At 34.6% G+C, this 14936-nt stretch overlaps 1 protein-coding gene across 1 annotated transcript in view; it reads right to left on the bottom strand.

Annotated features, from left to right (window-relative positions):
- CDC14A (cell division cycle 14A) overlaps positions 1 to 14936 on the bottom strand; it is a 65651-nt gene that overhangs the window by 13393 nt on the left and 37322 nt on the right. The window contains 6 exon segments of the mRNA XM_033000810.2: positions 1862 to 2018; positions 4765 to 4903; positions 7297 to 7527; positions 8904 to 8991; positions 12259 to 12321; positions 14516 to 14582. Coding sequence (XP_032856701.2) covers positions 1862 to 2018; positions 4765 to 4903; positions 7297 to 7527; positions 8904 to 8991; positions 12259 to 12321; positions 14516 to 14582 — 745 coding nt within the window.

The raw sequence follows: 14936 nt of genomic DNA, 5'->3' as shown, positions 1-14936 counted from the left end.
GATGAAGAAATTTAGATAGTGTGTCCTAAAAGAGGACATAAAAATCAACTTTACTAAATTACTACATTTAAAAAAAAAAAAAAGTTCTTGTGACCACCAGAAAAATAGTTTTGAAAAAAAATTCCCTGTGAGAACTTAATCAGGAATATAGGATGAATAGATTTCAGAGTGTTATCCTACTTCTTCCAGCTTTAGAAAATATTATAAATTCTAAGAAATATTAGAAGTGTATGCTAACCCTGTTTAAATGTCTATTTATAATTTCTTAACAATCTCAAAACAGACTTTTCTAAGACTCAAGTATTAAGTAGAGACAGTATCTTAAGTAGCAGAGGAATGAGTTACACAAAGAAAGAGAACTGCGATTTTTTTGTCAAATGAAAAAAAAAAACTTATACCAATTATGCTTCATTTGATCTCAAATCAAGTACTTGTATTACTGCAGTTCCTATTGTGCCTAAGTGACCCCACTGTTCTGCATAAAACAGAACAAGAGTTCCTGCCATAAATCAGTATAAAAGATTGGCAGAAGTAATACAATAAAAGTTAATCAAATGATGTGATGGTCCAAGAGTTGCATTAGTTATAGGCAAATATAAATATTTTAGCTGGATTTCACTGCTGTTCTATCCTCCGATTCTTAGACCTTAGGCATTTTTGGGACAGGGAACACTACCTTGTTTTGAGCTTCTAGAGAGCCTAGCATAATGAGGTCTTGAAATATAACCAAATATCCAAAGAGATAAAGAGGTAAGTTAAATGTTCTGAAAACTGAATGCTAAACAGCTTTAATATGACATCCATAAAAAACTGAAAAACACATATTACAGAGAGAGCTACAGTAGAAAAAAGCAGCACTGTGAATTTATATTGTGAATCTGTACATAAGCTGCTACACAGTATACAGGTAGTTGAGTTACCTGCAAGTAAGTTGCCTTGAATACTGGAGCAGTAAAGTTGTAGTAGTAGATCAGATTCAAAATCATTACTTTCACCCATATTGCTATGATCATCTCTAAGCAGTCTTATATTCTTCAGTTAGTAATCTAGAAGTTTAACTTTACATATTCCAAATCACAAATTGAATTTCCAAAAGGGAAACAGTACTTTTACAGAAATGCATTCAAGGTGCTCTCCAAATTATGATAGATCACATGATAGGTGATTATTTGAATTTATATTAATAACTATCTGAAGAAGGTGCCCACTACATCCCTGGTCTTTTACATCAAGTAAAAGATTTCCTCAGCAACATAAAAGCTCTTTAGCTATTACAGAGCTAAGACAGGATTAATCAAATGCATAGTTCCTCTAAACTGCTTCTCACAAATACTGCAGGAAACCACAGTTTAAGATTTTCTCTAGCCCAGAAGCAGAATTATATTCACTTTAGTTCACACTTCATACCTGTACTTTAAAGAAATAATTGTAAAATCCTTATTATAAATGTACACATCACATCAGTAATCCATGACACTGCGATAAAGGGATGGACATCTATACACTCATGCATTATTAGCCAGAAACTCTGAATAGATTTCCAGGAGGAAAAGTGATTTATTTTTTTCCTCCATTCTCCAATAAACAACTGAAAACCCTGAAAGAATGACTTGAAATAATGCAAACTTTTTGAAGTTTACAAAATGACCTGTAACAGTTTTAAATATAACTTACGCTTTTTTTTTTTTGAAAAGGTGATTTGTTCTAATTATGACCTATAAAACCAAAAAGTTTAGCTGTGAAAAAACAATCTAGTACTAACATAAGCCTAAAAAAAAAAAAAAAAATTAAAAATTATCTATAGCTACTTATTAAAAGATCAGCTCCATCTCTGTTTGACATTTTCCCTATAAACTCTTACCTCCCTGTATGGATCCAAGTCCTGCACTTTATTCAAGCTGTCACTGATTGAAATGTCATTCAAGCCACAAAGAACTCTATTTATGTTTCCATCAACTACTCCTTGTTTCTGCTTTGATCGGGTGAGATCTCCCTCCAGCCATAACATTGCTTGCTTCCTTCAGGATACAAAACCAAATCAATTCATATCAAAAAATTTGCATACATGTAAAAAACAATATGAAAACATGCTACTCTTACAGATTCTCAACATTTGAATCTTCTATACATCTTCATCTGGAGAAAAAAATCTGAGTGTCTTACCAAAAAATCAAAAAACCAAAAAAACCCTCTTAACTTTCAATGGTTAAAAACAACAACAACAAAAAAAACCAGAATCACCAAACAAGTCTAGTCATCACAGAAATATAACAGGTACTAAAACTTCACTTTACAAAATCCTACTGGGAAAAGAGACTAACTAAACAGGAATTTGAAATGGTATTTTCAAGGCTTTTAAAACACAACTTAAAAATTCATATAAAATAATGTTTTCATATATGTAATGTATAGAATAAGTGATGATACAGCACTTTCTAGCTTCCTATTAGCATGAGTTTTGTGTACACAGATATTGTGCAGTAAAACTACAGCTGACCTGCACAGTGGAAGTGGTCATAGTTATGTAAAATTGAACAGGACTCTAGTATCAATTTTCAGAAAATGAAAGATTATATCCTTCAGACAGGTGGTAAAAAAATAATTGCTACAATGTGCATGGGCTAAGCAGGCTTTTGTTGATGAAACTGCATTAATCCTCATTAAGGAAGTTTGCTGGGTAGGTACTGGTCATGCTAGTTCCATCTAAGAACTGAGACACTATTACATAGTATTGTAACAAAATTGAATTCCTATACTGTACAAAGGAAAAAATGAGGAATTAAATCAGAATATACTTTCACTGGAAACTTTTCTTTATTAGAAAACAAAATATTATGGCAAAGCTTAAGAGCCAAGTAGTCTGATCCAACTGCCTAAACTTGCTCAATAATAAATGGGAAAGGTAAACACTTCCAGAAAAATTTCACTATGTCCCAAAAAAACAGCAAGAGAAGGGAGGAGGAGTGGGCAGAGGAAGAGGGAGCACCACTTATTCCACCTAACAGAAGTAGCCTAGAAAACATGCTTGAATTTAAATACCCTTGAAATCTTTTAAGATTAATTGCATTCACAATAACAAACTGACTGGATACCTACTTGGCTGGGAGAGTCTCTACAAAAAAGCCCACTGAAACCTCCATTATGAAACCTCAAAGAACATAAGAGATGAAGCTTTCACAAGGTTGGGAGATCAGAGTTGCAAGATTTTACCTTTTTGTCAGATGCAACTTTGCAGCCCCAAGGGCAAGATATTTTGTATCAGACTGATGGCACTGATGTTAGCTCCTTTCTCAAACCCATTCTGACACTACTGGTGACGTTGCTTGAATCTTGTCTGATCGTCAAAACAGGCATCTATTGCCATTAGGACAATAGAAAATTCTAACTGAACAATACTACAGCTCTTAGCTATGAACAATTTAGGTATGAAAGAAAAAGATCTGAAGGAATTTTGCCTGTCTATAAAATCAAACCAAGTATTTATACGCCACTTCAAAAAAAGACACGGGCCCTGTTTTTCCTATCTTTCAAGTAAACAGCATTTAATAATGATACTATCTACTACCTTTCACTCTTAATTTTGCTCTACTGTGGAAGTTATTTTTAAGATTGCATCATCCAAGCATCAGCATGGTGTGGAGAAATTTAACCTGACTTCATTGAGCACTTGTGGTTTGTAAAAGTTTGTGATTCACAGTACTTTGAATAATGGTGGGTCACCTCTCAAGAAAAGGAGTGCCCATTCAGTTGCACTGGAAAATAACTAGGAATCCTCATTCATGTTCAATTTCTCTTACAAATTACAGTAATACTCCTTCTTTCTCTCTGATATCCTACGGATTTTAAGATGCAAAGTCAGTGCACATTTTACTGTGTTTATACAGTATCTAGCAGAGCTGTTGCATTATCTTTTTTCCAAAGAGAGACAAATTTGTGGGGGGTTTTCTCAAAATGTTTTTTCTGATAACAGTGAAAATGCCTCCAACTAAATATCATCATGGTATCAACTCAAAAATATAAGCATAACCACTGTAATAGCAAATGTACAATGTAGAAACCACTATGAAATTAAACTTAATGTCTACATCTGTGAAGCCAGTGCAATTTTGTCATTCACTTCCAGTCAGGATCAAACCTTGAATCACCCATTCAAATCATCTGTACATGCAATGTACTCAAACCAATGTATACAGTCAATTTTGAGAAGGAGCTGTATTAAAACCATCCGTTTGTTTTGCTAATGACTATTAGCTCCAAATCAGAAATGCTTTCTACATTATGCTAAGAATCTGACAGAGATCACAAGCTGTCCACCACGTGCTTATTTAATCTTTAGTTCCAAGAAAGAAAACATAATATCAATTATACCATTGTAAAATTAAGTATCATCATAGCCTATATATAAAACCTATCCTTTCTATGTTAATATTTTAATAAATCCTTATTATTGATTTAATCTTTTGTCCACATCTGGACTTTACACTTCCAACACATTTTTCTTTAACTCCTAAATCCCCCAGAACACAAACATGCAAAGTCTTGAGACCCTCTGCCCCTTAAGGTGACAAAATGCATAGCAGTCCAGAGAAGAGAACTGCTATTGAGTAAGTTTGATTTCAATCCCAAATAAACTAACCTTAATTATATTGCAACAGGCAGTAATATACGACATCAGCAGACAGAAAGCAGATCCTATAAATAGTGCAAGATGGATAAGGATGTAGAGAAGCAGCTGTTTCTCAGTAGCAAAGAAGGTATACATACTCTTCCAAGAAGTGTTGCTGGGGTCCTATAATAGAGCCTGGTCGACATATTCTTATCCAAGCAATGGCTTCAGCATGCGTGAACTTATAGTGCTTCATTATGTAACAGGCAATCAGTGTTCCTGTTCTCCCCAGACCAGCTACAGAAACACAAATATCAACATCCACATACGAAGGCATGAGCATTTAATAATTATCAAATTAAATATGGGATACGAGTTCTCTGCAATATTATTCACCAGCTTAATATTTGAAGAAAGAATTTCTGATTCAGTATCCCATTTATCATATAATTGGATTTCAATGCTGTGGATATAAAACCAAATATACCATGCTTTGAAAAAGTTAACAGCATTTAAGAACACATGCAACAGTAATCACTCTTGGCACTTGTAGAATTCTAGTTCAAAATTAAAAAAAAATAAACAAAACCAAAACAGACCAACAAAAAAATGCTGATATATTTTCAAAAAAACTGTGACCAAGCTGGATACAAGCTTCCTATTTATAAAACCAGGAAAAAACAAAATCAAAGTATCTTTGAGAAGCCAACACACATTCTTTATAAATCAAGGTTCAAATATGTGCAAATACCTGTGCACATGATAACAGACAACAGTCTTCTCAGCCAGTGGCTTTTTCTTTCTGAATCAGTTTTGTTGTGAAACCAACCTATAAAACTATTCACTGCTATCTGTATAGCAGCAATGAATGTCGACCAACATATAATTTTATATACCAATAACTTAAAATAATTTAGCCAATTGCCCCCCAAAAACCAATCTAAACCTGGTTTTAAGGGGAGACTAGAGACACAAAAATCAGCTCTTACTATCAGACAAATCTCTAACCAGAGAGTAAGAATTAGCCTCTCTCTAACCCTGTGTCTTACCTACTAGTAAAGTGTCTCCCCATTTGAACCTTATTTCCCCTCAAATATTGTATTTACAATTGACAGTCTCATGGTGGCCAGCTAGTGTTTATGCACCAACTATCTAAATGGAAACTCTCTAAGCAGCCAGACATCTTTGCTGATAATTCTATACAAAAGTACAAGCTCCTAACATTTATCCAATAATGAAACGTTGCTGTGACTTTATTGAAAGTTAAGATGATTCAGGTGAAAGGATGAAGGTAAAAATTCACAAATAGTGAGATTCCATAACTGCATATTGTAAGACTAGTTCTGAAGAATCATTTAAAAAGAGGAAATATTAGAGAGAGCGTTGGGCTTGGGTTTTTTTGGCTTTGGGTGTTGGGATTTTGTCTGGTTTTTGGTGGTTATTTTTTAAGTGCAAAAGGAATGCAACATGCAAATAGATAACAGAGTTGTACTTTACTAAACATACATGTGAATAAGTAAATCATCTCTGAAAATTGCAGGTAAAATCTACCAACTGCATATATCTCTAAGACTTTAGTACTTTTATGCAAGTTCTTGCCAATGTACAAACTTTTCATAGCAAGCTCTTGCATTAAACCATTCCACAACTTCTAGGACAAGTAATTTCTAGTGTGGAAGCTGTGCTTGAAATACTTCTGCAGTAAGAGTACAAGAAAGCTACAGACAATACATTAACTCTAAGCTAATTGTTGATTTAACTTTGGATAGGCTTATTTAGAAGAGCCTAAAAAACCTAAAAAGAATGAGATTGATTATTTCCTTATTAAATGGTCAGATGACAGACTAAAAATATTTCAGTTTAGCAAGTGCATATCTAAGTCACTAAAAAAGTATACTGTATTCCTTTAGCAACTAAGCCCAGAGAGTAACAATGTACTCCTGCTAATCAATAGTTTATACTCTCATTTAGTCAACTAGCAGATGTCCAGCTTATTAATGTCAGAATTTCTGGGTGCTAGCCACAATAAGAACTTGTTAGCAAATAAACTTATTTATCTCTGATATGCATGTTTATTGTTCATGGAAAAATTATGAATAGCATTATTCTTGTTTCAGAGGAGTAAGACATTCGTCTCCACAATGTCCTTACACAACTCTAAACATAAATCAAGCTGAACCCTTCAAAGCCTTTGTTAATCATTCTTGACTAAGCATGTTTTGTGTATTTTCTGGTTGATTTGCTGAAATAGGCTGGTTTGAAATGCTGGCATCACAATAACTTGCATTAACTTGAAATGTAGAAGTTACGCTCCACAGAAAAATGTAGAGTAGTCTAAAAACACAAAGAAAACCTTTGAGTCTTTTGCATTTCCTAGCCAATTATCATAATGCTGTGAAAGCATAATGCAAAGGAGAAATCTCCATCAACTAAAACTCATGTCTTCAAGTGATACTAAGAAAAAACAGAACAATGAACAACAGATGGTCAGTTACTGTAAGTAGTAGTGTAGGATGAAAGAACTTAATAAGCACATGAAAACAACAAATATTTGTCATATATTTAGTCTAGTTAAAGCAATATTACTTTCACAAGCAGAGTGTGTTATTTTTTAAATGCTTTATTTCTGTAATAAACTCTATGGATTTATACTTATTTTGAACTTCAATCTGGGAAATAAGTGCACATACCTTTACAATGTACAGCAATAGCACCATCAGCATTTTCACAGATGTTCAGGAACCTCTGAACTATACTGTCGCTTGGTGTGCTTCCATCTATGAAGAACAGGTCATAATGTTCAAACCCAGCATCAGTAAAACGCTTTGCCTCATAAATTTTTTTGTTTAGTCTTATGATTGATGTGACATTATGTTTCTTGAAATAGGGAAAGTAGGCTTCAGGTGCATGAAGAGGATAACCTATAAAAAAGTAAAGCAACAATCATTTAATGTCATAGATGAGGTTCAAAGTCCTACTAATCAAAATTGCACCCAAAACCTTTTCTGAATTATAAATGTGTTAATACTGAAAATGCTTTAGTATTTTATTCAGTATAAACATGTTAAGTGATATTGAAAAACTGCCTACAAAATGTTCATAAAGACCACTATAATTAAAGGATGCAAAAAAAAAAAAAAAAAAAAAAAAATCAAAGCACAGTGTATGTGAAACACTGTACTGTCTCCTGTTTAGCTCATTCCTCTCTACAAGTAGGGTTTTATACATAAAGCTAGGCACATATGGCTTCACTAAGGGCAAATTGTGCCTGATGAATTTGGTGGCATTCTACAACAGGGTTACAGCGCTGGTGGATAAGGGAAGATCAACTGATGTCTTCTACCTGGACTTGGGCAAAGCATCTGACACTGTCCCGCATGACATCCTTGTTTCTAAATTGAGGAGACATGGATTTGATGGATGGACCACTGAGTGGATAAGGAATTGGCTCAATGGTCACTCTCAAAGAGCTGTGGTCAATGGCTCAATGTCGAAGTAGAGAACAGTGATGAATGGTGTTCCTTAGGGGTTGGTATTGGGAGCAGCGCTGTTTAACATCTCTGTTGGAGACATGGACAGTGGGATCGAGTGCACCCTCAGCAAGTTTGCCCATGATACCAAGCTGTGTGGTATGGTCGACAGACTGGAGGGGGGGGATGCCATCCAGAGGGACCTTGACAGGCTTGAGAAGTGGGCCTGTGCAACCCTTGTGAAGTTCTACAAGGCCAAGTGCAAGGTCCTGCACGTGGGTCACGGCAATCCCAAGCACAAACACAGGCTGGGAGATGAGTGGATTGAGAGCAGCCCTGTGGAAAAGAACTTGGGGATAGTAGTGGACGGAAAACTGACTGTGAGCCAGCAATGTGTGCTCACAGCCAAGAAAGCCAACAGTGTCCTGGGCTGCATCAGAAGTGTTGCCAGCAGGTCAAGGGAGGGGATTCTCCCCCTCTACTCTGCTCGCGTGAGACCCCACCTGGAGTCCTGTGTCCAGTTCTGGAGCCCCCAACATCAGAAGGACATGGACCTGCTCGAGTGGGTCCAAAGGAGGCCACAAAGATGATCAGAGGCTGGAGCACCTCCCTTATGAGGGCAGGCTGAGAGAGTTGGTGTTGTTCAGCCTGGAGAAGAGAAGGCTCCAGGGAGAAGTTATAGCTGTATATAAAATGTTCATTGTATGATTATTTCTGAAGATGAAAATTAATCTATAAACCTCTATTATCTTCTGCTCATTTGCTGTGACTGTTTAACATGCTGGAAAAAATAACATCACAGAATAGCATTAAAATATACACCATACCATTTTCAAGTTTGCTTTTTGGGTGTGGTCCACTAAATGCCAAAAATTTTCCTGGAACAATCCAGTTGAAGTCACCATTTTCCACTCGCTATAAAAATTTCAGAAGAGAAATAGAAAACCTTTTTAATATCTGTACATACAAGGTTAAAAAAATTACTCAAGATTTTATTTTATTTTTTACTATGTTTTTGCTGCATTAAAACTAAACCCTTCAAATTCAATTAGCCTATATTGGGACAAACTAACTAACCAGAAGCTGCTTCTCTGGAATCTCTTAATAAAATGAAATGCAAAAAGTTTTCCTGAAGTTTTACAATAAGAGCAGAAAGACCTTTTATCTAAGATATTTCACCCTGAGAGGGTTCAGCATTTTAAGACACCTACTTATAACAACACTGACAAGCACCACCATTCTTGTATGTTTTAATCAGAGAATATGGAAAAATGCTTCACTGTAAGGCACTGGCTAAAAAACCCAATTCACAGAAAACAAATTAAAAATAAATTAGCTTTCAAAAACAATTATCCTTTCCCTGTAGAAACTAAAATTTATATATTGGCATAATCTCTGATGAGCCAGTAATCTCAGAAGCAAAGTATAAATCAAATGAAAAAACTAAATAAAAAGAACTTTCAAACTGTGGTTGTTCACCTTACTTTCTCACTTTTAAATGAAAATTTCAAAAAGGCTCTGCAAATTTGGTCAGTGCCAAAATTGGAAGCTTCTTTGGAAATGCATAACTGAAGTTCAAAACACTCTTAATTTTTTTTTTTAATTGAAGAGTGCTCATTCCTCATTTGGCAATGCACTTATCCTCAGCATGACTTTTAAGGACACAGCACTCAATTCAACTGCATTATTAAGCTTGTGTTCTTAGCTCTCAGCTCATCAAAACATTCTAATGAGTGAAAGGTTCTGATAATGCCCATTACTGTAATCAATTCACCAACTGTTTCCTCAGCTAAGCCCATTAGTCTTGCTCTAAATGTCACCACACAGTCAAAACTCCTGTAAGTTAACAAGGTTGCATAAAGACTAGTGAAATGATCTTATTGCCAAGTCAGGACCCCTTACTACCCCTCCACCCCCCAGCAATTTGTATCACAGACTGCAATCTCAACATTGTACCACCTCTACCCCCTTTTTAATGAAGAAGTCCTGTTCAATGAGCTAAAAGTGTTCTTGTATTTGTATTATCAGTTTTATTTGTGAATTAAGTTGTTCATTATAGTTACATGGGTTATTGTGAATAATTAAAATTTTAACTAATCTTAACTACATATATAGATATGTGTATGCATGTATATATATTCAACACTACATGCAAACAACATTATTAAAAAGAAAGAGAACTTGAGTATTTTACATCTAGTCCAACAAAAAGGGAATTAACTGCCTTCATAACATAGTAAGATGAAAGAACTAAAAATGTGAAATAAAATTTCGTTTAGCCTGCTCCCTTTAAGTCTTATGTAACTTTTCTCCACGTAATTACACATTTGAAGACCTAACATAGCAAAAACCTGGAACATTTAAAGTTTTCGAAATACAGCACAGGACATAGCTAAACACACAAAGCTGACCATGATGTGTAAAATAATAGACGACACACCAAAAAATGGGCAAAAAATTAAAGATGATTCCAGGTTCTTGCTGCTTAAACTCAAACAGCGGGCAGCATACTTTAAACATTATTCACACATACATACTTATCACAAACTAAGATAATGTTAAGCATTAGACAAGATGGGATAGCTTTAGTCAATTATTTTAATACTTCTTTTCAGGCAGATTAATGCCTACTATATAAATAGAATCCTAAGAATTTCCAACCATCATTTGTTTTTAGAACAAACATTTTCCTTTTATATAGAGACTAAGCAAAAAAGCAGCAATTTCATACCTGAAATTTTAGTTACTGTTCATTTAATTTCTTTAATTCAGCAAGGGCTGTACCAATTTCCCAATCTAATCATTATGGAAAGTTACAGTATACAGAAATCTTTCCACAAATGGTTTTAAGTTTTGTGAATAGCTGTATGTTATAGTGTGCCTATTGCAGCCAACATCTACTGTATAGATTTGTGTTGTAAATTTTTTCCACTGTTTATTCCTCTCCTGACTTCACCCTCTTTCTTGAACATTTATGAAGCATTTCCTACAGCTGTATGTATTTCAGATACGTACTGTCACCCATATCTTCTTGCTTGTAAATCAAAATAGTTACTTATCAAATGTTAGAGATTTAAGAAAAGCAATTATCCCTAAAACTTGTTTGATATTAGAAATATTCAACTCAAGATAACAAATTTTTAAATGGACGTTTTTAGACTAAGCAAATTTATTTTTGTTTTCTGAAAATTGCAGTACAGGGGCTGGGGGGAGGAATATCAGCTACAAGAAAGTAACATAACTCTAAAAAAAGAATTTAATATATATTCAAATGTTTAGTACACCTCCAGTTTATATAGCTTTCTCCTTAACCAATGCAACTGCAGGAACTTCAGGGAGTTCCAAAGACATGGTCATACAGCTACATGGTTGTCACTGACTTCAGTTAAACTCTTTCCCTTTTTCTGAGTGTGGGAAATGATAGACAATGATCATGCAACTATTGTGGACCAGATGTATATACACCTTCTGTGCTTGCAATTTCCTCTGTACACAGTCCACTTCACAAGTGCAACACAGGCATATTTTAAAGGTTCTCTGAAGCAATATAGCTTGAGGTAACTGTCTATTACTAGCAGATAAAGGTGTGTATGTTACAGAACAATGTCCTAGAAGCACCTAGAGTCATCCAGAGTATCCTTAAGTTGTAAGAAGGCTGGCAGAACAGTGAATGACAACTGTTAGCTTTCTGGGACTTCATTAGGGAAATATTGTATATGTCTTTTCATTATAGGAATCTTCATATGCACCCTTAATACAAAAGCTCAAAAAAGTGCTTGATCTATGTGGATATAAAAAATTTATCATATATTTGGGACTAATAGCATCTCAAGAAGCAGCTCAACAAGCGTTTAAAGAAAACACAGATTTTGTGGATCAGTTGGGAGACGTTGGATCATATCCCGGGGGAAGGTTGGGAAAACATGAAAGAGGTCTCAAGAAGCCAGAAAGGCTATGAGAAAGCAGCAGACTGATTACATGATGCACTGAAATTGCAAGGATATTCATCCTGCATTTTTTTCACATACAGCATAGTGGTTTGAATGTACACACCTGATATATGAACACTGGGTTTTACTTGAATTAAAATGTGTTTCCAGTATGTTTTAAATTGTGGGATACTGTACCCTAATTTACTTTAGGTAATTCAAACACATTCAACTCATTATTAAGTGTACAAACCTCATAGTGTTCATATTCATCCACATCAAATGTCTTAAAGTCAAAAAATCCATGCTGCAAGGCCTAAAAGGTAACAAGGTGTCAGTTTATACTGAAATACGATATATAATCTTATTTTATAATACCGTTTTTGAGAACCAAAACTAAATCACTACATGTTTGTGATTTTGCCTTAGTGAAGCCTCTATGTTAAGACAACATTACATTTTGCACAGATTAACAACACAGACAACAAAAACTCCAACAATGTCACTAAAGCATGTCCGGCTCATTATTTCCTCTTCAAAGACATTTAAATGGGACATAACGTTGTTGCATATCACTTAACTCATTAAACTGATTCTCTGCATTCCACTATGTATGTTTTTTTCTGTAAAGCAGATTACAAATTAAAAGCAATTCCCTTTTTGTCATACACTCATTCAATGATTTCTATGATGAATATGTTTTCATGCAGTTGGACAGAATGAAATATAGAACATTAAGATTTTATCAAATTTTCCATACTTAATATGGTACTCTGATTTTATCAACATAATACCCTGGCAAAATGGCATATAGAGAATACAGTACTGTGTATACTCTGTATTTTATGATTTGCTTTTAATAAACATTCCACTGATAAAATGAAGTTCACTAGATTATACTAGACAGCGTTTATTACGGCATTAAAGAAGTCAAGCTTTGTATTTGATTACTATACTATTATTATATATACCAATTATGTACTAAAGATTTGTGTATAATACCATATTAAAAACAATTCTATGAATAAGGAATTCATAGCCCAAACTCCTTCCAAGGACTAGTTGTAAGAAAGTTCTGCAACATATATTTATACTGAACCTACTGCATTCTGGGAAATATAGATAGTACACAACATTCTGGGATTAAGGTGTGATAAAAAACACACCACAAATCTATGCTTTAAAAACCAACAATCATCAGTCTGCCATTATTTGCGACATATAGAACACCTTTCTAAAGACAAACCAAAAATAGCTTTGTTATAGACAACAGGGGCTCAAAGACTGGACCTATGATGAAACCTAAGATACTGAGAGGTTTGTCTGAACAGCTGATTTTGAAAAATATATTTAATTTAAGCATGGTCGGCTGGCTGCACTCCAGAATTCATAGGCTTCTTGTACATGCATATGATATATGTGCACATAAACACTAAATTGACTCAGGTAGACTAAGAATTTACTTTAGATTAAGGCATGCAGTTTCTGCTCAAATTCTTTTTATCTCTCTAGGTGAATTGGATAAAAATTCAGTAATAAATTTTATGGGAACAAAGGAGGAAAGACTGAGTCTCAAAGTCCTTTTGATGTGTTTGTTGCAGGTAAGTTACACTGACTGCACTGATTGCTTCACAGAGCTTCAGGATCCATAGAATGCCACAGAAACTAAGAGTCTTGCTGTTGACTGACAGCTCCGTTCCCACCCCCACAAAACTAAAAATATTAAGCTCGATCCCTCTTTTTTAAAATTTTAAGAAACACTTTTTTTGCTACACTTTTAACAATTACAAATAGTCTGTACAGAACTGTTTATATAGCCTGATCCTTTCATCGAGATCACTGGGAATTTATGAACAAAATTTCATCTTTGTTTATAGTATGAAGTATATACTATAACACATGGTTGCCAATTAAGATGTGACATAACATTATTTATAAAGCAACATTGGAGCTAAATATTCCCCAGGACCAGAACTGCTGAAAGTGATACATAAGTAATGATGCTCTAGTAAGATACAGTAGTTTTCATTCTTTTTAAACAATTCTGAAAAGATTGGTGTCAAACATTGAATCAAGTGTTTTGGGGGAAAGTTAGGGCTAAGTACAGGCAAAAACTGCTTAGATTAAATCACAATATACTTAGGTGTCTGTCTCACTTGTCTATGTCAACCTATATTATTCCCTTTTACCAATGGTTATAAATGATCTATTAGCAGATCTAATATTGCTCTGTTACCAACTGCCCCTGGTAGGCCTGGTGCGTTTGCACATTCCATTTCGTAAAGTGAATTTCAGAATGCTGTCAAAGCCCAGGCCAGCCAGGTAAAAGCGTAACCTTCCACTGTCACTACCCAAACATGGTCCTCAGTAACTTAGGCTTCACAACAACATACTACTCGTTCACACGCATTTTGCTTTGAAACCAGATTTTCTATTGTATTTTAACAGTATTTTCCTTCACGTTTTAAAAGTCAATTTACATCTGTTTTGCTAAGGAAAAGTGTTATTACCTTATTTATTCCCTGTAAACAGTCCAAGATTGTAAGATTGTATGTGCAGTTCCCAAATGAAGCATCCCTATAGATTTAATAGAAATAAATATACACAGAATTACGTTAAGAACTCAGGGAAAAGCAACTAACAACAGAACATATTAAGGTTATTCAATCCCTTCTGAGAACTCTGAATTAAAGTTCAAAGAAGACATCTTTTTAGAAGCTTGTTCATGCCAAAGCACTCCCCTACTGAAGATGTAGCTTAATGCAAATGCAGTTAGATGCTGCAAATTACTTCAAGTGCATATTTTACATCAGCTAACTATGTGCCCTTTACCAAATCATTTATGCTGTTCTGGAACAGGAAGCTTTGTATCCTCTCTCTATTGTGTAAGGATAGTAGCAAATAAAGCAAAACTTGCTTTAACCATTATTT

This window comes from Tyto alba, unplaced genomic scaffold (genome assembly GCF_018691265.1).
Source record: "Tyto alba isolate M040663 unplaced genomic scaffold, T.alba_DEE_v4.0 Super-Scaffold_1000006, whole genome shotgun sequence".
Classification (NCBI taxonomy): domain Eukaryota; kingdom Metazoa; phylum Chordata; class Aves; order Strigiformes; family Tytonidae; genus Tyto; species Tyto alba.
This window is presented reverse-complemented; position numbering and strand designations above follow the sequence as displayed.